The 27,836-nt window shown below is 47.6% G+C and overlaps 2 protein-coding genes across 2 annotated transcripts in view; one reads left to right on the forward strand and one right to left on the reverse strand.

Moving 5' to 3' along the window:
• Positions 1–27,716, reverse strand: LOC126522380 (neprilysin-like). The gene is made up of 7 exons (XM_050171118.3): positions 25,834–27,716; positions 19,929–20,267; positions 15,814–16,104; positions 12,411–12,625; positions 10,694–10,886; positions 3,577–3,855; positions 1–307 (listed from the first exon to the last, which is right to left on the reverse strand). The coding sequence occupies exons 1-7, from the start codon at positions 27,541–27,543 to the stop codon at positions 47–49; spliced, it is 3,288 nt and encodes a 1,095-aa protein (XP_050027075.1). The 5' UTR covers positions 27,544–27,716; the 3' UTR covers positions 1–46.
• The window catches only part of LOC126522379 (uncharacterized), a 91,371-nt gene that overhangs the window by 50,253 nt on the left and 13,282 nt on the right, over positions 1–27,836 (forward strand). The gene's annotated exons all lie outside the window — the stretch shown is intronic.

Genomic DNA, 27,836 nt, shown 5'->3' on the forward strand with positions numbered 1-27,836 from the left:
GAATGATATGACCGTTTAATGGAGCGTTTGCAAATGTAGTGGGCGGCTACGAAGTCCATATGGTGCACTTCTGGTTCGGGTTCATGGGCGAGTCGCTGGCGCACTCCCAGAAGGTGGGAAACCGGAACGAGTTCCTCAGGGGCCCGTTGGCGCGGTCCGATGGTGGCCGAAACATTGACTCCTCGGCCAGCTCCCGCCGTCTATTTGCATCTGTCGTCTCACACAGCCCCTTGGTGTAAAGTATGTAGAAGAGCTGTTTCACGGTGGTGTTCAGGCCGGTCAGCAGGCCGTAGTCCTCAATGTTCACCTGCGAGCACACAAGATGTCGTGTTTCTCGCTGAATAGCACTGTGAAGGGCTAGGCTTTTCTTGAATTTGTGCTTCTCTTTTAAAGACGGATAGAAAAAATTTTTGTTTATCTGTATTGCTCCGAGCAATGCAGTTATCTTCTGTTGCTGAGCGCGACGTTATTGGTCCAATTCTCAGTCGTGGCTTCTTCGATCCGATGGTGGCCGAGTGGAAAAATGCCGTGTACAGAGGTTTCCGCGCAAGTTAAACGGACACTAAGGGTATCCATTGTGTCAGTTCAAGCACCCGTATCATGGTCTCAAAATTTCTTTAGTTTTTTTTTTCGTTCTTTTCTAAAGAAAGCACGAGTTTACTAGAACAGAGCAAAAGGCGAAGTTCCCTTACGAATCGCGCAGCCAAATCAGTGGCGGCATTACAGATCCATCAATTTCGGCGATAAGACCACTTTCGTGAGCTTTCGTGTCGCTGGGAGGGCAAAGAAAGGAGGGGGAGGAACGCAGGAGAAGTTTCCAGATGTAGTGCGTAGGAGCGATTGTTTGGACGACCATTAAACGCTCTCTAAAAGAATTTGCTAAAATTCATGACGTCTGGGAAGGCCTGTGCGGGAAATGTTATATTTGCGTTGCCACTCATATTCCTTTTGACATGTTTTCCTACCAAACCTACGCTGAAGGCAGCTAATACACATTATCCGTTTCATAAGTATAATGCAGCAAGCTAGCTTAAGCAATAGCTCAAACGCGCAACAGCTCAAAATGTTACGTGCACCATTCTCACACACCCCTTCATAGTCAAGATGTAATGTTTTGACATAAAAGCTTGCCTAAACACGTCCTTTATTCACGACGTGACTGATGCTAGCCCATCAATCGCGGTTTAGCTTCGCGTGGCTGTGGTGTAAGGGAGATGGCAACAAGGGCCGACATAATCTGAAAATGGCCTTTTTGTAACCATTTTTGCCCGGGTTAATTGTCTCTCCCACCTCCTGCAAACTTTGCCAGCGGATTTAAACGCTATATATACGGACAAAAGTATCAAGAAATGAATGGTTTCGGAAATATCAACTTCGTTTATTTGCCTTATTGCATCAACGATACGTGATTGCATATCAGTAAGCAACTATGACGCCTCAGGGCAGATGCACTGTAAGACACGCTTTAGCTCAGTAGACTATTCTGGCTCCATAAATCAGTGTGCTCAAGTTCACACTGCCCTGTAGCTTCTTAAAATGTCTCCCATTATGGACCGTGAGTTCGACATAATAAAAATAAGTTCTGTTCTTAGTCTTGCATCAAAGTGATAATTCCAAATAAAGTCTCATTGGTCACTATGCAATTATCCTTGTTTAAAACGATATGGTTCTCGGCGTCAAACGGAAGCGCTCCTCAATAGTAAGCGAAACCTCCGTAAACGGGAACTGTCCAAGACGTGCGTAGCATTATATGGCAGTCAGCTTGGTGCGGAACTTGTTATGCGTGGTAGTCACGTGTGCGGGGGCTATGCTGATGTAGTATGTGTTATTCATTTATATACGTCTGAGGAGCACGAGCACAGAAATACACATATTTACAGTGCCTAACATGTGCATCCTGCACCACGCTGACCGCCACATAATGCTACGCCTATCTTGGACAGTTGCCGTTCAGGGAAATTCCGCTTAATTTGGGTAGCGATGGCACGGCATGGCATTATCCGATACGTTAACGCTGCCATAAGCTTGTAGCGGAGGGCGCAAACATGCATAACTATACCTCGAGAGTCGCATCCTCTCGTTTCGGGCCCCCTTTCGTCACCTTCCATCCTCACTGGTCGGGAATTTACCAGAGCGTTCTATGCTGCTTCATGTCCATGCTCCTGTATAGGCTGAGGCATTTCTGGCCTAGGTTTAATGCCTACTTTCTTCGTATGGCGTATCGGAGAGGGCCAAAGAGGACGGGCTCGTAGAATGTGTTCCGCTGGCACGCCTATTGTTGTCGCGGACAATGGATTGTTTGCCACTGTACTCCGCACGGCGATTTTGGGCAATGGGGTTCAAACTATAGGCGTAAACTGCACATTCTCGCTTGGTATAGTGCAAGGAATTTTCTGGCTTCACATTGAACTTTTCGACCGACCTGCCACTTAATGCTACGCAATTGAACAAAAAAGGAAGTGTTCGCGCACCTTGAGCGCGTGCATATAATATTCTTTACATAAACGGCAGTGTAGGACACAGCACGAGGAACATATTTCATATTTTTGCAGCGACAGAAAAAATATGCCAAATTTGTCTTATTTCAGGTGGGTTCAGACGGCAGGCCTAATTATGACTCAACCCGTGGATGATCATGACGTGCTGAGCGAAATTACCTCATTCCATTCCAACCTTTATGTTTATTCTGCTGAGGGAGAAGTTGAGACGGCATTCTAGGAATTATTTCGCCTATTTCTTGGTTCTAAGCAGAACGTAAGCGTATAATGGAATTTTGTAACTGTGCAGAATATATCAAATTAACTAGAAGACAACCTAAACCTCTTCGCATAAAACTACGATTGAAATGACTTGCGTTAACATGTCTAGGTCTTGAAAACAGTTTTTTTTTTTTTTGCAAAAGCTCTTCCAACAATTAGTGGTACATTTGAGAAAAATGTATTTTGCATCACTTTTATTCGCTTTAGATGTCATAAGAGGTACTGTTTACAGAAAAGTGAGAGCTATTTTATTACTGAGTTACTCAACTATAAATTTGGCATTTGTTTGTTTTTATAATTTTGCGATTAAAAAACCAAACAATTGTTAACCTTAATAAAAAAATTGATTCCATGCAGGTAGTGAGCTTGCAACTTTTTGTTTTATAAGCAATAGGTGGTGTCCAAGCTTCGACGTCCATGACGTACTTCGAGCTGTTGAAATCGCGTTCGGCGCTTTCAAGCAGCAAGACCATAGCCTTTAAGACCCGCATTTGAAATGCAGAGAGCGCCACTCTATGAGGCGTGAACTTGGACATCACATATAAACGCAGTGAAATTCCGCAGAACTTCCTCTAGCGATTTAAAGTGCGGGACGAAAGCGAAGTCAGCGCATAGCTTCAGAAAGCCGTGAAAACTTGGCGTTCGCGAATGCGTTTACTTGCAGCTACGTTCAGCGATGCTAAAGCTTATGTAACGCAAGCAGCCCGCTACCGCTTTTACCATAACACTGCCAATGGCCCTTTCGAACAAAGCGCACGCGCATTCTTGTGTGCTAAGTGGAAGCGTCTTAAGCGACTCGCGCTCATCTGCGTCGCACCTTGTTGACGTGCTTGAGGAACAGCTTGAATGCCGGTAGCAGCGACAGGCTCTCGAGCACGTCGAACTGCGTCGTCTTTTCGGTGCGCAACCTGACGCCTCCCGGCAGCGAGGACGCCGCGTTGGCGTCGGCGGCGGCGTAGTGTCGCTGCAGGCACTTCTGCACGTCGTGGTACCCCAGCTCGGTGTCCACCGACCAGTGCATTTTGCCGGGCGGGAAGTTGCCGTAGTGAATGCCGGCGAAAAGTGCGCCGATGACCTTCGTCGCCACTCTGGGAATCTACAAGTGCACGTATCCAGTGATCGTCAGGAAAACGACCGTGGCAATCCGAAACCATATCTTCTGAACATGCAGTTAGCCAGTCAGACGATTGATTGATTGATTGATTGATTGATTGATTGATTGATTGATTGATTGATTGATTGATTGATTGATTGATTGATTGATTGATTGATTGATTGATTGATTGATTGATTGATTGATTGATTGATTGATTTAGTGAGCAACTAGTGAAGTCATAGCTTATCTTTCCGCTACAGTTCTACTGTGCTTTGATTGTCTATAATGTGTATCCGAAATTTGGCAATTGAGTTTTTTACTATTGCACCATGATGCGAGCGACGCATTCAGGAGTTAAGGGGTGTCTTGATGCTCTAAGTAGCCTCACGTCATAGCTTCAGCCAGCCACCTTCGTAGTCTGCGCCGCGCACACCAATGAAGTCTTTAATGTTTGCTTAACCATTGAATGACACCTTTATGCACTGTTTTAAGACGCTTTAAATAATCTAATCAACACAAGCTTTAAATTTTTCAATACTAAAGGCTTCCTATCTACATTGAACTGTATATTTGCCTGGATACAGCGTTTTGAATTCACTGTTCAATGTCATAGTCACATGGGCGCAGCATATAGGTTTTAGAAAATAAGTGGCAACATAGGCTTGTTGGTAGGTGGTTGTGTGATATGCTGACGCAATGGCGCAACGAGACGGACGCAGAAGGCACAGGAGAAAACATAACCTACAGCGGAAGCTTTATTTGTTGGCAAAGTTCTGGCAGGCACTTCTTTTTCAATTGCTCGAAAATTTTAACTGCTTCCCTTCGGATAGTAGTAACACAGGGTAAGGTTTTTCCTGTTTATCTCTTTGCATTAACCACTTGTAGAAGTCGGCAGTAACTCTATTAGACAGGATACCAGTAAGCTATCGCAGGAGACGAAAGATCTGATCAAGAAACGCCAATGTATGAAAGCCTCTAACCCTACAGCTAGAATAGAACTGGCAGAACTTTCGAAGTTAATCAACAAGCGTAAGACAGCTGACATAAGTAAGTATAATATGGATAGAATTGAACAAGCTCTCAGGAACGGAGGAAGCCTAAAAGCAGAGAAGAAGAAACTAGGAATTTGCAAGAATCAGATGTATGCGTTAAGAGACAAAGCCGGCAATATCGTTACTAATATGGATGAGATAGTTCAAGTGGCTGAGGAGTTCTATAGAGATTTATACAGTACGAGTGGAACCCACGATGATAATGGAAGAGAGAATAGTCTAGAGGAATTCGAAATCCCACAAGTAACGCCGGAAGAAGTAAGGAAAGCCTTGGGAGCTATGCAAAGGGGGAAGGCAGCTGGGGAGGATCAGGTAACAGCAGATTTGTTCAAGGACGGTGGGCAGATTGTTCTAGAAAAACTGGCCACCCTGTATACACAATGCCTCATGACCTCCAGCGTACCGGATTCTTGGAAGAACGCTAACATAATCCTAATCCATAAAAAAGGGGACGCCAAAGACTTGAAAAATTATAGACCGATCAACTTACTGTCCGCTGCCTACAAAGTATTTACTAAGGTAATTGCAAATAGAATCAGGAACACCTTAGACTTCCGTCAACCAAAGGACCACGCAGGATTCCGTAAAGGCTACTCAACAATAGATCATATTCACACTGTCAATCAGGTGATAGAGAAATGTGCGGAATATAACCAACCATTATATATAGCTTTCATTGATTATGAGAAAGCGTTTGATTCAGTCGAAACCTCAGCAGTATTGGAGGCATTGCGGAATCAGGGTGTGGACGAGCCGTACGTAAAAATACTGAAAGATATCTATAGCGGCTCCACAGCCACTGTAGTCGTCCATAAAGAAAGCAACGAAATCCCTATAAAGAAAGGCGTCAGGCAGGGAGATACGATCTCTCCAATGCTATTCACAGCATGTTTACAGGAGGTATTCAGAGACCTGGATTGGGAAGAATTGGGGATAAGAGTAAATGGAGAATACCTTGGTAACTTGCGCTTCGCTGATGATATTGCCTTGCTTAGTAACTCAGGGGACCAACTGCAATGCATGCTCACTGACCTGGAGAGGCAGAGCAGAAGGGTGGGACTAAAAATTAATCTGCAGAAAACTAAAGTAATGTTTAACAGTCTCGGAAGGGAACAGCAGTTTACGATAGGTAGCGAGGCACTGCAAGTGGTAAGGGAAAACATCTACTTAGGACCGGTAGTGACTGCTGATCCGGATCATGAGAGTGAAATAATCAGAAGAATAAGAATGGGCTGGGGTGCGTTTGGCAGGCATTCTGAGATCATGAACAGCAGGTTGCCATTATCCCTCAAGAGAAAAGTTTATAACAGCTGTGTCTTACCAGTACTCACGTACGGGGCAGAAACCTGGAGGCTTGCGAAAAGGGTTCTACTTAAATTGAGGACGACGCAACGAGCTATGGAAAGAAGAATGATAGGTGTAACATTAAGGGATAAGAAAAGAGTAGATTGGGTGAGGGAACAAACGCGCGTTAATGACATCTTAGTTGAAATCAAGAAAAAGAAATGGGCATGGGCACGACATGTAATGAGGAGGGAAGATGACCGATGGTCATTAAGGGTTACGGACTGGATTCCGAGGGAAGGGAAGCGTAGCAGGGGGCGACAGAAAGTTAGGTGGGCAGATGAGATTAGGAAGTTTGGAGGGTCAACATGGCCACAATTATTACATGACCGGGGCAGTTGGAGAAGTATGGGAGAGGCCTTTGCCCTGCAGTGGGCGTAACCAGGCTGATGATGATGATGATGATGATGATGATGATGAATAACCGCTTTTCTCTACACTTGTCTCCAAAAGAGTGCGGATCGAAAGTGCTGCAAACTATCAGACATCTCGGGTAAGGAATTAACCTTGCTTTTCCGAGTGTCAACAAAAAAACGAAAACGCCACAGCGCTAAAGGATATCTAACTGAAACGAAAGTGAATGGCTGATGTGAGTTTGGCAGCTTACATACCCTGACGTGTTTTCGGGCGATATTACTGTGTGGTTTCACAATAGTATGTGCTAGTACATGGACCTCTGATATAACAACTCCGAAGCACGCGTTTGGCTCTTGTGACTTAACTTGCAAAGAAAACACGATCTCATTGTGAGGTACGTCGTAGTGGGTGAAATCGAATTAATTTTGACCATCTGGGATTCTCTAAACTGCACCTAAATCTAAATACATGAGGGCTATTTCTTTTCGCCTCCATCTAAATGCTGTTGCCGTAGCGGGCACCCCACCAGCCACCCCGAGCTCGGCAGTGCAATGCCGTAGTTACGGCGCTACAGCGACTGGCGATTAAAGCGGGAGGGCTTCCCTGCATCATTCAGGAACTTGATTGATTGATTGATTGATTGATTGATTGATTGATTGATTGATTGATTGATTGATTGATTGATTGATTGATTGATTGATTGATTGATTGATTGATTGATTGATTTAATTCATTGGCTCATTGGTGCAAGCAATAACTATGCCAGTGCTCTTATACACTACGAGCATGACTATAGGATGACTGCAAAACATGATGTGAAAAGCTCATTCGAAGACTTTCAGTCATATACTCATATATTTAAGAGCTTTGAAAAAGCAAAAGCGGTAACGATCAAAATGTAAACGCTGTTACACTCTTTTGCTGTAAACACACTGCAAGTTCTGCAGCAATTGCTTGCGTGCTTTTAAACTTTCTTAAGCCTTATTGTCCTCCACACATGTAATGATCATTCGTATCGTGTGAGAAGTGTAAGCGGCGAGCAGACGCTGCGTGACGACACGGGCTGCTGCAGTGGCGTCACGGCATCTGTGACGAATGCTTTTGCGCGGTCTGGGATATCTTGTCTTGATGTACGAATACACTGTTCGAACGCGTTCTAGCACATAAGCGTAACTATAATAGTAACACCGTCATCAATCGCGTAATTTATCTTCGCTGCAGGACGGAGGCGTCTACGAGTGATTACCAATCGCCCTTGTCTTGCTTTAGCTGACTCACTTCTATCCTTGTAAATTTCCTAATTTCTTGAGCACCATCTAATCATCTGCCATCATCCGCTATGTTTAGCTTCCCTTGATAAACTTTATGTTACTCTAATAGACAACCGGCGAACTTTTTTTTACACTTTGCACAGCTTGCACATCTCCAGTGCTTCCTCTTAATTGAACTACAGTAACGGCTACACCCGCTTGCTCGCTAATCCGCATCGCTGTCTTATTGCCTGTTAGCGTTACGCCAATCATTTTTTCGTTCCACCACTCGTTTCCCAGACCTCAATTTCTTCTCAACCTTCTTTGTAAGTCTCCAGGTTTCTGTACTGTTGCAATACTGCAAGCAGTATCCGTTTGTTTTCTACACCTTTTTAGGAGCAACAGTGAGTTGTTCGTAGCTCCTTCTGTATGCGCTGAACCCATTTTCAGCCTTTCTTTTGTTTAAGGAACGCTCGGCCCTACTGAGTTCTCTATTGTTTTGGCGTTGTTGACTGTTGCTTGTTTTAAACACGCTCCAATCGAACAATTTAGCGCCACGCTCGGTGTATGCCAACGAATACGAGCATCTCAGAGCCGAGGCAACATTTAAATTGAGTAATCACTTCATCTAATCAGAGTTAATGCATAGCTTGCTGTCTCCACATCACGTGGTGTGCAGCGATAAAAGGCGGGAGTAATGCTGTGCAACATGCTGTGACTATAGTATTTTCTAACTGGATTTACTAGTTGGCAATCCTACTCTCCAAAATTCTGCTGGGGCACTGTCTCTTCTTTGCGCAATTAGTTTCGATGAGTGCAATTTTTATATTCAGAGTGTCCAAATGTTCGCTCATTGCCTTGAAGTGGTAGCGTTTGTATTTGCGTGCGTGCGTGCGTGCGTGCGTGCGTGCGTACATTCACTTCGGATATTTGTAAGTGCAGTCGATGACAACCAATAGACTATAAACGCGCACAAAAACTGCAGTTCACCCGCTCCTCACCTCCGAAAGCGAGCTGAGGCAGCTGCAGTGCGCTCACAGCTTAACGACTTTCTTCTGCTAAGACATATATTAGGCTAATTCGAAAATAAAAGCTGGTTGTTTCAACTTAAAATATTACCTTTGGCTGAGCATCGATATCAGTCTCCGACATAAGATTTGCCAAGATGCTCAAGTTTCTACCTAAAACCTCTCACACAAAGATTTCTTTGCGGTGGAAACAGCTGTTTCAAGCATACAAAATCGCTTGACGTCGTGGAAATAAGTGGACCTGATAGGCTGGTTTTTCCTACAGCGATACGAATGCCTGAATTCTGTTTGCCTGAGCAGAGGTGCCTCATGTGTCATTCACGAATTCGAGGTTGACGACGTTTTTGCATGCACACTGTAATAGGGTTTTTGAAGGGAAAGTGGCAAAGCCAGTGACAATTAGACATCATTTACTGTTTTTCTGGGCTTTTGTTTTGTTTATATCGAGTACGATCGATGCATTGCATGTCCAATACGCTATATTGTACTTAATGCAGGCACCGGTATTGATACATACAACAGTTGTACGCATGCCTAGAGGGGAATAAGTTTTCTTGTGATGTGTCGAAATTGTGTTTGAGTTGAACAGCATACATCTAGCTTTTCATCTGAGGTTGTCAATGACTATACAATTTCCATATACCGACAACCTTCCTTTACAAGCGTTACTATGCTTGAACGTCAGCTTCTTTAGCAGCTATACATAAAAACACTACAGCCAAAGTAACTATATGAACCCATGATTATCACGAATATTGCCTTAGTTATAGCCACGTTAGCGCGACAATAAATCATATTTACTATTTCTGCTAGGTTCACCACGGCTTACGTGGAGAGCGATTGCAACACAGTCTGTCTTCTTATGTAAAATACAATTACACTCAATCATATCAAATCCGGGTATACTGAGTGATGCCCTTTGTCGAAGACAAAGAAAACTTATTTAGCACTATTCATTAAAAATAAATCCCTTAAAGTAAACTGTACCTTCGATATACCGCTCTCAGTACATACAACCTGCAACATTAAGTCGCCTACGGCAACACTTCTTTTTCTCACGTACGCTTCTCGATTATTAATTTTTTTTTTTGCGTTCCTGAGGGTGTGCGACACAAGGCTAGCCCGAGAAAGAGCTGTGCACTCTATTGGGTTGCTGAGTCATCTTAAGCGTACTGCTGCGAGAATCAGGGCCCCAGGGGCGTTTCTGCATGGTCGTGCAGCTATGCTCAAGTTTGTATTAAAAACTCAAGTTCATAAAACATATCTATACCCCGGTCATACGTATGACATTACTCGAGATATCGAGCTATTTTTTGCCCATGAACGAGTATCTATACCCCGGTCGTACGTATGAAATTACTCGAGATATCGAGCTATTTTTTGCCTATAAACCAGTTTGTGAAAACCTGATTCAACTGTATACACATTCAGAATCTTTCCTATAGAAGACTTCGCTGTTCAGCCGGCGTCACCCTTGTGTAGAGCGCAGGAACGGCGGCCTCCGGGGGCGCCGAGGAGCCAGCCGGTGACGTCTAACAGCAGGTTCTGGGCTCAAACGTGCGCAGCGGCTATCGTTAGACGGCGCTGGATGCCTCCGCAGTGCTCTGCACAACGTTGACGCCGACTGCACATAATTTTCCCACACCAACGTCTCTTATAACACCATAGTTATAATGGAGGTTTTGTTATGACGTCGCTTAACTGCTCTTAAGCCCCTGATTATCCATTATTTGAGACCAGCGGTAGTCATGTCGAAACTTACAATCGACAAAATACTTGGTCGAAGCAACAATGCACAGTCCATCACCTGAAGGAGCATAGACTCCGGGTCGTTCATATATGCGGGGTCGAACATGGCCATGGGCACGAAGATGCTCTCGGAGTCCCTGTCGAACTTGGGCACCATGTCGAAGACCGAGCCCTTCCACCTGGTCACTGTTGGATCGCGGCGCAGCTTTATCCTTGTGAGGCGTCGCTCCATCAGCTGCCTAGCCAGAGTCCTGTAGCGCGTAGCGGAAGGGTAGCATATTAAGTTTACGGTGAGCTTAAGCGTTTGCAAAATACCTCAGCTAAATTAGTTCCAGCTCTCAACAGAAACTACAAGGCGAGAATTCCTCTTCTATCATATTATACACGTTTTACTGCACGAAGTGTCAACTTTAATCCCTGACGATATGAGCGTACATTGAAATTGACGGACGTGAACGTGATAGTCCCCTGAATAAAACGACGTTAGCTTCCACAGAGATAGCACCCAGCAATATTCGCAAACAAATTATTTTCGTACTGCATACCGCGCACACCATCTGTGTGCCTTGTCCACCTTTGTCTGTCTATGGATCAAAGAGCCCCATAGATTACGTGTGCAGTAGATGTGGAGCCCGCTTTTGCAGTATCCTTGTTCTGGTGGGCCTCATGCAGCCGTCTCTCAAAACTGTTCCTTTCCAAAGTTCCGGATAAGTTCCTGTGTCGCCGCTTTTCGATCTACCCGCTGTTTATGACTGAGGAAGTGCTAGTCAACATATTTTGGTAGCCAATACGAGCTGGTTGCTTTTTTGTGCAGACGAAGTGATTAAAATTGTTCCCAAGCTGCGAATCTTCTCAGCCTACCGAAACTGTTTGACTTGAACATTTGGAGGCATTTGAAGACATGGAAACTTCAATGCACTATTTTTAAATAATCTTGAAAGTCACTCCAAATTCGAAATATTTATCACCCAGTTTCAACGGAAACTCTAAGCAATATCGAAACCATGTGCTGTGTGAGCGTAGAATAGGCAGCCCCGCTATCATATCAGACCGAAACGCGCAGCGAGGACAAGTGCGAGAAAGCTTGAAACCGAACGTCTCGCCCAGTCGCAGCAGCTGCACTGACCATACTCATACGGCACGCTTTGCCTGGTTAAGTCTGTGTCTGTTAATTCTGTGCGTCGGGTCTGGATCTGCCGCGGCATGCCATCATTCAAACTTGGCCCGACACTTGTTTACGGGGCGTTGTCGTCTGACGCGAAGCAGGGACGCGCTCTGTCTTGACATTGCCTCGACTGATCTTTGGAATGTGATGATGAATATCTCAAATTAGGTGCGATTTTCAAGATTCTCAAAAGATGGGTGTGCGGGAAAATTTCACTGCCTCCAAATTTCTCATGTAGGCAAGTGCTTCCAAGGCGCTAATAAAGCAGTTATTGAAATTTTTTTACTTAGCCTTTTGAAGCTCACGTTATTAGGGGCAAGCGTGTCCGCCTCGCCTAGGAACTCGTCTGCAAAAAGGCCGTGTTCGCTGCGCTGACGACTTCTATAAAATATTTATGTTATCAAAAGAAAAACGCCCTCTATATCGAACTGGTAGTTTGGTTCCAGGCTGCACGTGGAACCTTTTCAAACAACTATTTTCTATTTTTAAACTCATGTAAGTGCGTGAAACAAGCCCGACTTGGCCAAATTTCAGCCGGTGACCTCGATTTCGGTGCCTCTTACAACCAAGTTTTTTTGTCTCCGAACGCAAAACCCCAACAGCGACTCGCCTGTAGACAGTGATCACATTCCCGGGCTGGACGTCTGGGACAAACTCGGCCGGCGAGTGCTTGTGTCCGCGTTTGGCCACAAATTTGTGGAACATCTCGATCTTGATGCGGGACAGGCGATCCCGCAACATGAGTTTGTCGTCGATGCTCATCCAGGGCGCGCTGTTGATGGCGAGCACGAAGCTCGCCTGGATGTCGTTGAGCAGACTCCAGACCTGTATGCGTAGCCAAGCCGAAAGGTGCGCGATGTGGACCGCGATACTCGAAATTTCGTTAGTTGGATGTCAGTATGAATCGCCATGCCGAAGCGCGAGTCTTTTCAATATCATTATCTCTCCCATTCTCAATGATATTGTTATTGTTTACGGGAGAGCATTTGAAAGCGGATCCCCCGGAAGAGTGATAAGCAAAAATCTTCAATATTCACGCTTGTTCCATTTTGAGTCGCTAAGGCAATTACGTTATTTTCGCGGCCCGTGATATATATTCAGGGAAGGCATATTACTTAACGTAACTCGCAATATTAAATTTTGGGTACCTATGAACACACATATGGTCAATGACTCCACGTTCTTGCAGTGGGCACTAAGCCTGAGCTGGCGCCTCTATTCCCCGAGCCTCTTCAGTCAATCTGGGAGACCAGTTACTTGCAAAAATGTCTGTCAGTTTCGTTAACTATCATTTGCACCACAGCGCCTGATAGCGGACATCATCATTGCCGTCATGACGGCCGCCGTAATTTTGATCACTATTCATAATGGCATTCATAGCTGAGCGTCGTCATGCAGTGTGTGCTGTTGCGTACTCCAGGGAAGCGTATCGTACTGCTGCCGAGAAGTAGCGGCGCCTGCCTATCGAAGCACGACCAACGTTACTTATTGCGTAGCGTGGCATTGTCGGCGGGCTGCAGGCATCCGGTAGACCATGGCGACCAAGCAAGGGCGAGACAATTTTCTAGTGCGAAACTTGCACGGTTTATGCAAAAGTGGATGAAAGAAAATGAGAAGAGCATGAAGTGTGTAAAAGTACATTTCGGAGCCCCTTAAATAGGCTCTCTACAATCGTGGGCGGGATCTCGCTTCCGTCGACGTCACGTGACCGGCACGGAAAGAGTTCCTGCAGAGAGGAGCTGGCTGCAGAGAGGAGTTCGTCACGCCTCCTGCAATTGTAGACGCCTGTACGTCTCTTCTGCGCGTTGCGGGTTCGTGGAAGTTCTCCTCTAGGTCCAATTCGAGGAAAGGGCCTCTCTAAACTCGCACACCCGCACACACATACACACACAAAAGAGGCCTGTACGCTCGGGGCTTCCGGCAGACAGGCTGACACTCGAAACGGTCATGGCGAATTAGGAAGTCACGCTTCATTTCGACGATGCAGAGTGAGATGGTCGGTTGAAATTCCTTTCAACACGTGGTTCCAGAAGCCAACCCTAACAGTGCTCACTAGGTGGCAATATGGTCACGCGGCAAAATGGCCAGTTTAGAAACAGGTTCAGCCAAGTGTATATGGGTGGGCAAAAACACCTATTGCATTACAAAAAAAAAGTACTCCTAAGATCTCTCCAAATGAGTGTGTTATACAAGACGCGTTTAATACTGATGACGCAGTATAGTGCGTAGTCTCAGTCCACGGCGTTCTCCTCGTGTATCACGTACGTGTTTCGATTTCTTACGACTTCAAGAATTGCATCTAATTATGTGATAACCCTACGAACAGCTTTTATTATTGGCATCGTAACGTTTAGCTTTCTAATCTTTTGCCCTGCTGTTAATCCGTATCCGCAAGAGTGTTCGTATATTTAAGAATCGGAACACCATGGTGAAGACTCAGTACTTATGTAGGTTTTTTCTTGTTGTTGGTCAACCTGGTGAATCATCGGACATTTTATTATAACGCGGGCTTCTCTACGAGAGTGCCCTGAATTCGTTCAGTGCCGAAGAAGTTGAAAGCACGCGTAAGTGGGCACTTGTTGTGAAATAATAATATTAACGCTAGCAGTGGCAGAACTAACAACCAAGAGTCAGGAAAAAAATATTGCTGAGCAATAAGTATGACGACTCCACTTCTACACTCAAAACCACGCAGACCACAACACACTTCACAAAACTGTCAGCTAATGGTATTAAGTCGTAATCTGGGATCACAGGAGCCCAGTGTCAACTTCATGTTATGTTGAGCTGCAAGCGACACAGTTCGCGCTACCCTTTGAAAAATAGGCATTTGCTATAAGTTGAACACTCGCTGAAAGGCAAGCAACAATAAACTCTCGGATAACTACTCAGCGCTAAGTAGGAGACCTGCTTCTTCACGTGCCTTGTCTAAGCTCTCGCCTTCCAATATCGAAACTGTAGAACAGGACGTAAAACTTCTGTTGGAACTTAGTGACACCCGTCATCTGTCTGACGAATGCGCCTTCAGTTGTCCTCCTGTAGCTGGCCATTCTCGTCTTTTTTTTGTTTCTTTCTATGTCTGTTACTATATTGAGAGTAGTAGTGTAATTATCTTACCTGAGTGTCTCAGTAACATGTTTCAATGTAACTTCGCGATCGAGTAATCTTTTCATTAATTTCTCAAATGGTGTCAGCCGATCCTACGATCAATTTTTTAGCAATCTAGTGGGCGAACGGTTCGTTTCACTTTGATATATGGGGTATTCTTTTGAGTTAATACAACACTCTATGCTTGCCTGTCGCGTGTAGCACAATTTCACTCCTTGAGCGGGATCACTATAAGAGGCGCACATTATTTTCAAGTGAAATGAGAATGCGCAAACGAATCATTACTGAAATGTCAATTATCTCATACATCAATGGCCTTACGGCACATGTTGCAATTTACGAATTGTAGCCTTTTGTCTCGGAAGGCCTATGGAGATGGAAATAATTCTGCGGATGGGGTCAGGTTCTACATACGCGTCCTCAAATGTCATACAAAATATATTCGCGTTATACTTTCGCGCTTCAGTGCACCGAAAGAAGCTCTTATAAAAAAAAAGCTAGTTGTAGAATAACGCATCACCGCAAGTTTAACGGCGTTTATCTCAACCTGTGTCCTACTTTCAAAATTCATTCCAAGTGCCTTGTGTCTCACTGGCTTAAATTCGTAAATTGCAATATGTGCCCGAAAGTTATAAATGAGAAAACTTCAATCGTGACATTTCGCTATTTTTTTTTTTCAATTATCCATTTAGACGCCTCGCGCAAATACAGTCCACCTCTTCCAGCAAACCAGATTTATGAGTAAATTTGTACTGCTAGCAACATATTTCCTTTAGTTATGTTATCTCTAAAAAACGCCTGCCATATGATGCCGGCTTTCCGGAGCAATTCCGGACTTGATGTAATCGCTATTTCGCATAGAAAGGCGCAAGTTGACAACCGCAAAGAAAGGGGTAACTGCTCGCCTTGTCCTTGTTCGGCACGTTCTGTCGCACGTCGGCGTACGCGTGCAGGAAGACGGCGGGCGTCACCCGCTCGAACATGCGGATGCAACGGCGCCACCGGGGCCAGTTGAGCTGACGCAGGCCGGTCAGCTGCTTCATCTGCAGCGAGGCCATCTCCAGGGCCTGGTCTGGCAGCAGCGGCGAGATGTGCAGCAGAGCGCGGAATCCCAGGTAGTTGAGCACGTCCACGCCTTTGGTCACGTGAAGCACGTTGCGAAGGTCGCGGAAGTAATTCTCCGTCTTCACCAGGACCTTCAGGGAAAAAAAGGCGTAGGTGTATTACTATGGGACAGGAACCTGAGCGCCGTAACCGTTGGTCGCAGGCTTACGCGCAACAGGTTTGAGTGCACGGACACGTTTCACTGCGCTTGATTGACAGCGTAATTATATAGCTCTGCGGAAGCGGGCAAAAAATTTACTCCGAACTCCTAGAGACCTTCGCAGGTCGGATCTGAGCACAGGCAAATCCAGTGCACACTTCATTTCTTGATTATTTTAAATACAGATATGTCACCTTTTGCGCTTTACTGCATTTATTTTAAATGTAAGCGTAGCATATAAGGCAAAGGAACGCCAGAATGTTCAATGTAATTAGTAGTACAGCTGCATGGTGCTTATAGCCTCACATCGGCATTCCAGAATTCTAGACGTTTGGGTGAGCTTCTACATCGTTAAATAGTTAAGAAAGCGTGATACACACGAGACTGAATATAAAGGGATTTCCTATGAGCACAATTTCAGCAGGTATGAAATGTTCGCACAAGTTCTGCCACTCTCGGAGTATTTGTGGGCAGCTTAGCAATGCAGGCAAGCAACGTGTTCACTCTACATGCTCAGTCAATGGCTTCTTTGCGCTTGGATACCCTAGCACGGAAAAGGACGCGAGAAACGATCTGCAAAAACTAAACCAATGATTAGGTGCGGCATTCAAAAAACGCTCCTCACATAAGCGGCGTCTGTGTTTTAAATCGCTGTGCAGGTCTTTTCATTCAGCACCAACCATAGAAACCTGCTTCCGATTCAACTACAGCCCACCACACTTGAAACATCTATTCATGTTCTGCACAGCTGTAAACTCAGTCAGAGACTAATATAGGAGAACGCACAGAACATTCCTGGGCATATTAGTCCTGTGAAAAGATCCATCACTGCTCCTGGCGAATACGTGGAGGTGATTACAACTCCATTCTGTTAAAGGGCGCTGGACCACTTTCTATCGAAGTCGAGAGATGGATTTCAAGCTGAAATAGCTAAAATAGACCATTGAAGAAATACTTTACCGTGAACACCACTTCAATGTGTTCAACAGAAGCGAAGTTATGAGCAGTCAAATGTCGCGTACGATACCCATCGCGCTGCTTCCGTTCCTTGTTCAATGTCGTAGTGAAGGCTACGGCGGAGCGGGCTGTGCCCACAACGCTCCACCTTCTGAACGTCACCGCAGCGCGCAGTTGAAACCTGATTTTGGATACGCGGTTGTTCGCAGCGAGCCGCAGGGCGCTCAGCCAGCGGACTCATTGCGGCGCACCGCAGCGGTCGCGGTACCTACGCTACGTTGCAGACCACAGCTACGTGCAACTCTAGTGTGCAGTTCCTATGCGCAGCGTTCCCTTCGTGCACGGCAGTCTGGCTGTGCTACGTGGTGCGGACCGGCTTCGTACTGCACCAGCTTGACAGACGGGTAGTAGCCACATCCAACTTGTGCATTTTGAAGTGCTGTCAATAGCTCGATGCGAAGCGAAGTCTGCCAAGGCGTATAGCCATGAGCGTCCAGGAGTGAGCGCGCGCTGGCAATCGTGCGTGTGGTCTGTCCGTAAGTTTTGCGGGGTTAGAGCATAGCCGAGTCTTCAAAACTACTACAAATTAAAGAGACACAATGGCTGTGACGCCGATAAGCCGGTTGGCCAAAGTTTATTTCCTACACGGGCGACCGCGGCCGAGCGTGAGCAGACGATTGTCGGCTTCTTCTGCAAGTAATTCGTGTCAAAATTCGAAAGTGTATTTTCTCTCCCTTCATGCTGTTTATTAATCTGCGTCAATAAATATACGCAGTAACAGAAGGATGAAGCGCGTTGATCCGAACAGCCTTCTTGATCGATGTCAGCTATTGGCCAATAACAGCCGCGTATAGGAATCTGCTATATTACGATATAAGGCAGCTCCAAAAGGGTGTTGAAGAAGAAGGTTACTTCGCGTACCACTTGCGATCTTCGCAAGCGGTACGCAAGATTTCACTCGAGATGGTGACAGCAGCGTATGCTTTCCGCAGACAGCCTTTTTTTTCACGATGCCCGAGGGGTGGTTCAGGAACCCTTTAACACGCCTCCCGCCCCTGCCACCAACACCCACCCTACCCAAACAAAACAAAAAAAAAGCGAAAGAAAACAACTTCACGCGAGCCACCGAGACATCATTCTATTCAAAATTCAGTCATTGTGCAAATCGCTGTCATGGTACTTCGCTAACGCCCAAGGGCTGGGCAATTAAACACCCTTACGTGAAAGGAGTTTTGTAGCATATGGGCGTTGGTGAACACGATCTCTTGCGAGAACAGCAATTAGCGTGTAAACACCAAGATGACGCCGGCGGAGCGCTACTGGCGCGGTTTAGTTAACTCCGCAAATCTAAGCACCATTCCACATCAAGTAAATTTGGAATGAATAGGTGATCTTTATTTTTGGTCATGGAGAATGCAATCGTACTGAACTATGAAATATTTGAGGTAACGTAATTATTATATTAACTAATTAGTTATAAATTGATGTTCTGAACAAACGATACGTACATCTTCGATCCAGCATGTAAAACGTTATTACAGGCTTTGCGTTAAGTTTCCGGCGGATAAATTAGAATTTGTTTGGTATCGAATTCAGCGTTCTATCGATAATACGTTGAACTTTATGGGTTTGAGCAGCGGCTAACTTCAACAGGTAGCTTCACGCTGAAATAGCTCATTAAATAGTATGGTGTGCCATGGATCTTAGTCGAACAAAGGTCGTGACGGTCATGTGTAGTGCCTCGGGAAAGTGCACGCACCAGTACGGCAATACCTGCTCTCCTGTTCTTGCTCATACCACATTAAGCGATTATTCGCGGTGAAATTATTAATCGCAACATGGAGAGGTAAAATGGCCCCGCACAAGGCATTACTGGTAATAAAATCACCTCCGGCGCTTGTCGATGGGGTGCCACAGTGCTACAGTTGACCTGCAGAGGGGGCGGGAAATCCTTACTTCAAAAATGAATGGGGGGGGGGGGGGGGGTTCAGGGCACCCCTGACTTTAAGCACTGACTGGCAGCTATGTAAGTCTAGTACTGGGTGACGTTTTAATGACTTCAATTACTCACAGCTTAGTAAACCGGGAGGAGGAATGTGGAGCGTATTTTTCACCTTGAGGCTTTTTCTGGCGCTTTCGCTTTGCCATCAACTGCATCAGACATTTGGTGTGAGAAAATGCGAGTGGATTCGCGCCTTATGTCATTTTGTATTAAAGCTTTCAGGCTCTTTTCTCGCCTATGTCACTGTAGCATGCGCTGTCACAATTCGCGTTACGTTTTGCCAAAAAGAGTAAGCCACTGACTATGTATCTTACTCAATTTCACTGGTGCCAGTTGATCGTAAGCACTGACCTCGGTACAAATTTAAGACCTGAAACAGCGCACCGCTAGGCTTAAAGGGCCCCTCATCTAGGCCCCAATTGCAAGTTTTGTTATGCATCTGGAAGTTGTAAGGCGCCGTCTAGACGCAAGCAGTGCGTCTTGCGTACAGGCATGTGTGTGCGTGACCTTGACACTGGCTCGAAGCAGAGCCCCCTCTAGAGGAAATCAGCGCGTTACCTTTTGCTTGAAATTTCGACCATTTTCGGGCCACGCAGCCGCTTTATACTTTGCTGACATGATTGCCACCACGGAATCGACGCGCTGCGCTCGTGTTTGTTTGCGATGGCTAAACCGGCTGAGTGGCGCTTTAAGGCAGGGGTTTGTAGGTTTCTCGCTCTTCTCGCGTTTACACAGAAAACAAAATTAACGTCTAAAATTGTGTGCCGGATAAGAACTGTCCGAACGAATAAATATACCTTCATGCGACTGTGGACGACGGTGATGTTGCTGAACACGAAGGTGAGCAGCTGGATGAGGTTCGCGTGGTGCTTGAGCTGCACCAGCTTGAAGCGGTTCGCGGCGAACGCCTCGCTTCCGCGGTCGGTGGTGGCCTCCGCCAGTCGAGCGGAGAACTCGCGCACTCGACGCGCGATGTCCACGTATTTCCCGCTGGTGAACACCTTGAAGCAGCTGGTCACGGCCATGGAGTACCACTCGGGCAGCGCGCTCTCCTGGCTTCCGTACTGGCCGATGAGCACGTCGGGATCGCCAAGCGCGATGACGTACCGGTCCTCGTTCTCCGGGTCGGGCTCCACCTGACGCGTTGCGGGCATAAGGTCGACAAATGAAAGGGAAACAAATCTGCAGATCTCACGCATTGTGGGAATCGATGTAAGCGAAGCTTTGCCTGCTGTTTGCGCTCTTTGACATAATTTGGCGGTGATATATCGACGGCATGCGACAGTCGTGAGATGATGTGAAATGTTACCATGTCCTCTCAGGTTCTGTTTGTTGTTCTTGCTCCGCTCGACGCATTATGCGAGCCTTCGTATTCTCGGCACTAAGCGCACGCTTCGGCGCCATTCTGGGTCGTAGCTTTGTAGCTCGCAAAACTGCGTCCTCTCTCTCTCTATTCCCTGGCTAACATTCTCCCCACCTCCTCCCTCTACTGTGGTTGCTGTTGCGGGTGAGCACGCAGACAAGCGCAGCAGCTCCTGCACTACATTTGTGGGGGGTCACGCCTAGTTACGGCGTCCAGAGAGCATTGTGCACATGCGATGCCGCGTAAATCTTGATATGAGCTTCTCGGGTCGTGTTTCCTTTGTGCCACACTTGTGTCATGTACTAACGCGATAGCGTTAAGGGTCCCGTGTCACAGAAAATTCGGTGTCGACGCCGCGGGAGTCGCTTGGCGAATAATCATTCTGGACCACAGTCGCACAGGCCCTCCACACGTGGCGCATACCTTGTCTTACATTCTTTACAAAGTTATTCCTCGGAATTTTGAGAATGTCAGCTCAAAAACAAATTTCATGAAACAAAACGCCGACAGCGCATGCCTATTGTGTTTTTGTGAGATGGCCACGTCTCAATCACGTCCCCACGCCGCCCGCCTTAGTTGCGTACGTCTCAACTACGTCCAGATGTGGCCGGCGTTAGCGTCGTGCAAGTCCACAGCAGCAGCAGCAGCAGCAGCAACGGGAAAGCGGAAGAAAGAGGCAAAGAAATATACGCTTTAGAAAAATCACCGACGACTACGATACTCCCTGATGCGAAATTGAACCGCCGCTCTATACACGTTTTCCTTTCGCAATATATTGGCAGGCGCGGACAGTCTCGTACGGAGCGAAATGTGAAGCGACTGCTTCGCTAATCGGCAGATCACGAGAGGCAGCGCGTGGGTGAGGCATGGGCACGACTCACAGCAGCCGCCGCAGATAGACTTCTGCTCACGCAGCGCTGTTCCCATTCAGACGACCCGCGCTGCTCTGGCGCCATCTCGTAGCCATCGTCGAGCAAAGCCCGTCTTCCGTGGCACTATGATTTCCGTCTCACGCTTTCGACATACCCTCCTCCTCCGCTTACCGCCTCATGGTTCCGCTGCACCCTCCTCCTCCGCTTTCCTCCTCACACTCTTTTCGCTATCGCTAACGCTGCAATCCCAGTTCGCTTTCATATTTCACGGTGCTCGTTCGCTCGGTTACCAGGGACAACGCCGACGCTCTCCGCAGGAATGGGCGCCTGAGGGCCGATCTACATGGAGGGAACTTTCCTGACAAACTTTCGGCAGCGAAGACCTGCGTAGCGACACCACGGCGTGCCTTCGTTGTGCTGCACATATCTTCATCAAAAATGAGGCGGCAGCTGACAGGCCCCCAAGGCCATAATTTAAACCGGAAGTCGGATGGAGTCGAACACTTATTGGTCCGCGCTGCCAGCCCGCGTTCGCCACTTCCGACAGGCGGCTGGCAGCCGGTGACAATATCATTCCCGGCTGTACCGGCGGTGAACAGCTATGTTTTTGCCGCCGGCCTCTCGACGGACGCCCCGTGGCGGCCGGCCGTCGCATTTTCGGCGAAAAATCGCTCCATGTGGGTGGGCCTTAAGAGCTGTGCTCTAGAAAACTGTCGATCTCTCGGCGTGCACTGCGAAATCTTCACAGGCGAAACCTTCTAAGCTTACCCTGCTTTGGTTAAAGAGCTGAGAACGCTCTCCATTAATAAGTACAGTGCCTTACAGAAATTGACATAAATAGGGGATATGCAATTACTACCTTGGCATTAACTACCGTGACTCCTTCTGCGGCAAGACTGCATAGCGCCTCCTCTGATTCAAGTTTGTAACTGGCCCTTTCGAGTCTACATTCTGGCGCATGGCCTGACAAGACTCCTTTGTAACACTGCAACTGCTCGTAACTTTTAAAGCAGACAACAAAGGGAACTATTCCGAGAAGCTTCGATGAATCATTATTCGGACTTCTTTAGCTCCCTACACTGCTGTGTTATAGAGTTGCAGGAAAATGCATGCGTGAAGAACTTAAAATCAAAACAGGCTTCTTCGCGAGCTGGACACGTTTTTCCGTATCCGGTCAAATATGCGTGTGCTCAGAAATTCCCGTTTCTGGGGTGACGAACGCGTGCACAATCAGGAATTCTCGTTCGTGCAATGCTTTGCCTTCGCGTAGCTTCACGGAGGGTGGCAATGGACTCATCTAAGGGGCCTCTGCGATTGGTGTGCGAGCATCGGTCGGTTTATTGTTGCGTAACGAGGCCGACAGCGTTCCTTCTTGCGTCCTATTTGCAACGATGGAAATGTTCGCCTCGCATCAGATATAAGGATAGGTGAGGAGTGATTTCCGCACCAGCGCAAACCCACAAGCCGTGCAGCGAGCGTTTCTACATTTTGCTAGCATCTGAAGCGCGAGATGCAAAACCAATCTTTTATTTACAGGCGAGAAATATTTGCTTTTACTCATCGAAAAGCATTACACACCTCTATAGGATGCTTTTGCCATCAAATATTCAATGGAGCTTTAAGCACTCCATCTGCATAATCTTTCTAATTTGTCCGTTGCACTTCTGTGATCCACAGAATCTCAAGAATAGATCAGCGAGGTCAGAAAGCTGTTCGCTTACTTAAATAGTCAGGGGTTGAATTCAGAAAGTTTCTCGTTTGTAAGCGCATTTTGCCATTGGCACGTAGCTTTCGCTAATATTAGGTCAGTGATAGCTTTCTTTTGTAGCCTCTTATTCGCACGCCATTCATGAAGCACGGAACCTTATGAGCACATCAGCAGACACATGAAGCGGCAGTCTCACTGCCAACCGCATTGCCAAATTATACCGCGACACTGCATGTACATCTTGTAATGACTGCACGCCAATTGAAACTCTGTAGCGACCTCCTCCCAACAGCCCCACTCCCTCCTATACCTAGTATAGTGGCTGCAGCTTCATTACAATGGATATCCATTAAGTGGCCATACTCGACGCCAGAGGTGTCTATTGGGAACTGGGTGTTAACAAGTGCTATAATGCAGTTAAGACTACATACCCTTTGTGTCACCTTGGCACATTGATTCTGGGGGATTGCCCAAGAATGGACACATACCGACGTCACATACGCAGTGCGAAAATTGTCTGTTCGAGCGAACACCCAGTGGCACCATACCTAGTGCCCCAATTGTCTAATAGGCCCGTCAGCAGCCAGTAGGCACGCTGTCGATTCGGGCACCAAACAAGTGGCCCGCGTTGTCTACTCGGCACGACAGCAGCCAGGCCCAAAGCATAAATAGCGCTCCAAGCTAGCAGACGACATGGATCTGTGTCTATGTGGCACTGTTTATTGTGCGGGATCGTCCAACCATCCGAACTGGCCGAAGTATCTAAATAGCGCTATCTCTTTATCGACAGCTAACACCCGCATTTTGGGCGCCAGAGGAACCGAACACGTCGCTTTAAATTGCTAATGCCCATAGCGCGGACATGGTGCAAAGGCTGAATTGAGTTGAACTTGCGTTACCCTTTATTCTGTCAACAAGTAAAAAACGAGAAAAGGGAAGCGAGGAGCAAGGAATAATCCAGAACACACCAAAGGATAGAAATGAACGAGTTTTCCGTTTAGAAAATGTACGGGTGAGCACAATCATCAAAGTGGTGGTGAAATAATAATACACAGCTGTTATTTCATGTTTTTGCTGATCCAGTATCATTTTCACTACATAACAAAAATGCTGCGTAAAGATAATGTATTTTTAATTCACACCAGGAAGTGGAATTCGACTGTATTCTCCTTGCAACCAAGATTACAATGAATCTGATCCAGGTGTGCGAGTAATTTGTGTGTACGTTGTGGTGTTCTCGAAAGGGTTACATCGTGTGAGCCTAACTCATGAGCCTGATCAGCGAAGCCACGAAACAGAAAACATACCAAAAATAGCTTCAGGCAACTAAGGTTCGCCTCCTCGTGACACTAGATGAGCCGTGGTCGCCACAACTCGAACCGGCTTTAGCTCAGAATGGTTTGGAACCAGCAGATCATGCTGGACGACATCTGGCTCCACTTTGGCTGGATGATGCGACTGCTGGCTGATACGACATCTGGCTCCACTTTGGCTGGATGATGCGACTGAGAAACGTACAGTCGCGGACAGAATAAAATGGACCGCGGGATCTCCGAAAACGTTCAATTCCCGAGCAGCCTGTAGCAGTAACCAGTAAAACTGCCCACGACAACGTTGTTAGCATATTCTAGTCGAGGTCCAAAATGCAAATACCAGATTGCGTTGTGAGGTTGCGGAGATATTCAGCTTTTTCTTAGATTTCATGGTACATAATATTCTGTCCGCGACTGTACATTAACGTAGAATACGGATGCGCAGCTTCAAAGGATTGAATGCGGAGACTACCAAAGTATAGCGCGGACAGCCGGCGATTCCGCTGATAGACAGGTGCATTGTTTGCCGCAAGCGTCCAATGTACACACGTTTCGCTGGAATTTGCACCCAAATGTTCGCCACACAAACCGTTAAACGAGGCCTGCTTGATGTGCAGATACGCAAACGTTCCAACACGGTTGTCACATATTTCATGGCCGGTAGAGCTTATATTTGCAAGGCACCGTTTCAGCTCTTGAATTCCGTGGACGGCCTTTGGCGGCGCTGGTTTTCCATTTCCAAATTTGTATTCTGGCCTTGTTCAGTTGTTTCTATATTCAATTCCATTTTAAAAGAAATGACTCTTTGTGGGTGTGTGTGTTTTTTTTTTTTTTTCGCGCGTTTTCGTGGTCAGCGTTTGACGGCCGCAGGTCAGAGGTAGGAACAAAGGCGCCAACACAAATACCGCACGTATTCGCGTTGCTCGGCGCCTTCGTTGCGGAATGCCCCCTGTCACAGCTATACATAGCATGCATGTGACGTCACATCCGCTGCTGTCGTCTGCTTCCGATACCTTCCGCCATCTTGGGGTACCTTATCAACAGGCGCGCGCATAGGCATATAGGTTCCCCAACATGGCGCTGCCGTAAACTGGAAGTCGCGGATTATCGTTGAATGACGTACGTGAATACTATGCATTTCAGATGCGCGTGATGCCCACCTATACTGCTGCTAGAGGTGTGCTCGTTAACGCCTCTGTTCTCTACGAAATCGCAACAAAAGTTGCCTAAATATCCTCGCTGCGAAAAATATATGTGGTCAAGCGGACTATTATGTTATTGAAATGAACAGCTTTCGAAAGCGTTCGGCTATTCGCTTACATTGACAGCCACCGTCGATGGTTCCTGCACAATTTGTTTGCGCGATTTCATTTTACAGGGTAAGGCTAACTATGGCATTTTACCAGCTTTGTATAGTAAAAATATACTTGGGCCATGTAATCTGACCTTGACCGAAACCAGAACTGCCAGGCCAAGGTTGCGGAGCAGGAGACTGGTGCTTTTCCACACGTCGATGAGCGTCTTGGTGTCGCGCTGGAAAGGCCACCCGCGCAGACCCAGATCGCCCATGAAGTCGACGAGAGCGGTTTTGTGGCTCTCGGTGAAGGGCTTGTGCACGCATGCATGGATCAGGGACTGAAGCTTGATGAGCCTGTTGTTGGCCCTAGTCTGCGACGTCATCGCGTGGTAGATGTCCTCTTCGACTTTCTGAACGAGCAGCGAGTCGACCGACGAGCCCACCTCTGGGTGCAGGTTCTTCCAGTGGTTGCAGACGAAGCTGTAGAAATCGTCGCACGGCGAAACGCTCCAATCCAGGTAGCTGGTTAGGTACACCGATTCCCTCTCGCACACCTTGGTCTCGCAGAAGCGCCTGTTCGGGCCCCCCAATGTCACTGCGGCGCGAGTGCGACGCTTCGCTGTCGTCACGATAGCACGCCGAGCGGTCCTGCGCGCCGCCTTCCTGGTAATCGCCGCCTTGGGACCTTCGTCGTCACTGTGGCTTGCAGTCGCCCAAGGCTGATTCCCCTTGGTGCTCGAAGGAACAACGTCACGCGCTTGGGTCTCGCGTGGAGCTGTGGCCACTGGATTCGCTGTGCTCGCATTCTGACCGTTCCCGCGGGAGTTGTAGATTCTCTTGCCCTCCCACACGGCGATCTTCTTACGGCGTCGCGGCTTTTCTGTCGACGTCTTGCTCGTCTCCTCGTCGCCGAGCATGGGCCGAGCCATGTGCTCTTCGAAGGCGGCGCCTCCGCTGTCTGCGTTCTTCAACAACACGTTGGAGGGACGCTGGGCCGCAGCGGCGGCGGCGGCCTCGCCAGCAGGTGTGGTTTTCTTTTTCCTCGCTGGGACGTTCCCAGCCGCGTGGAACACGACCGGTTCTTCGCCACCTTCGTACGGGCCAATGTCTCTTGCTTCAGTGGAAGACCTGTGCGACAGCTCCGAGGACGAGTAGAAGAAGGCTGCCAGTCCAAACGCCACCGCAACTGCGAACGTGGTGCCGATGAAGAGAAACACGGCTGCGAAGGAATGCCTTCGGCCGGACGCCGACGACTGCCCCTTCGAAGAGTGCCCCCCGTAGTGACTGCCGGCGTCGCTCTCCAATTCGCTTCCCACGACGCTGTCGAAACCGGACTCCGGATAGCTGCCCACGATAGTGTCGGCGACGCTGTCAGTCTTCTGCGCCGCCATTTCACTGTCCTCCCAGTCGGCCGCGGTGGTGTTGCGGCTGACATCTTCCTCATCCGCATAGCGGGGTATCGTGCCCGCGTCAGAAGATGTCTGCGCCGAGAACTCGCCCGTGACGACGCTCTGCCCAGCACCGCCGGATCCGTACTGAGGTGTCGCCCCGTAGGCAAAGCCGGCGCCGCTGGCGTACGGCCAAAAGGGCGTCCTCCCTTCGCCACCGCCTATGATGTTTCGGATGTACTCGAGCTTGTGCGCGTTCGTCACCAAATTGGAGGAGCCGCCTCGTGACACGCCTTCTGCGGTGGTCGTCGAGGGCCGCGAAACGCGCCGGTGCCGTTCGCGGCGTTGCAGCTGCGGCGGAGGCGGCGTGGAAGGCGTACCGCTCGAGTGGCTTGCCTCGGAGCTCGTCGTGACCTCGGCAGGCGGCGCGGGAATGTGCCGGCTGTAGTCATTTCGGACCCACTTGAGCATCGAAGCGAGCTAGGCTCGCCACGGGCCTGGACGAGCCCGCGGCACTGCTCCGGGCGCCTTCTGGGTGAGAAAAAACGGTGGCACTCACGGCGGCTCTTGCATGGTCGCAAGGCGAGCACAGTGCACTTTTTCTGGGTGCAACACAGCACCCGCGGCAGAAGCCGGCCCACCTCTTTTTTCTCTTCTTTTCGCGGCCGTTTGGCTACGTCTCGGATGATAATGATCGCGACATTCGGCACTTTATGGGTTGCGTTTATAGTGCAATCGTTCCTCGAGTAATCTGTAATCAGCAT

Source organism: Dermacentor andersoni, chromosome 6 (assembly GCF_023375885.2).
Source record: "Dermacentor andersoni chromosome 6, qqDerAnde1_hic_scaffold, whole genome shotgun sequence".
NCBI classification, from domain to species: domain Eukaryota; kingdom Metazoa; phylum Arthropoda; class Arachnida; order Ixodida; family Ixodidae; genus Dermacentor; species Dermacentor andersoni.

Bases quoted from the DNA above. Each gene is read 5' to 3' on its own strand.
- LOC126522380 (XM_050171118.3), bottom strand. From the start codon at position 27,543: ATGCTCAAGTGGGTCCGAAATGACTACAGCCGGCACATTCCCGCGCCG. The intron at 12,626-15,813 runs GCGAGCAGTTAC...CTACGCATACAG, and splicing joins ACGTGCCGAACAAGGACAAG to GTCTGGAGTCTGCTCAACGA. The intron at 3,856-10,693 runs GTGATGGACTGT...GTGCACTTGTAG, and splicing joins CGGAGTCTATGCTCCTTCAG to ATTCCCAGAGTGGCGACGAA.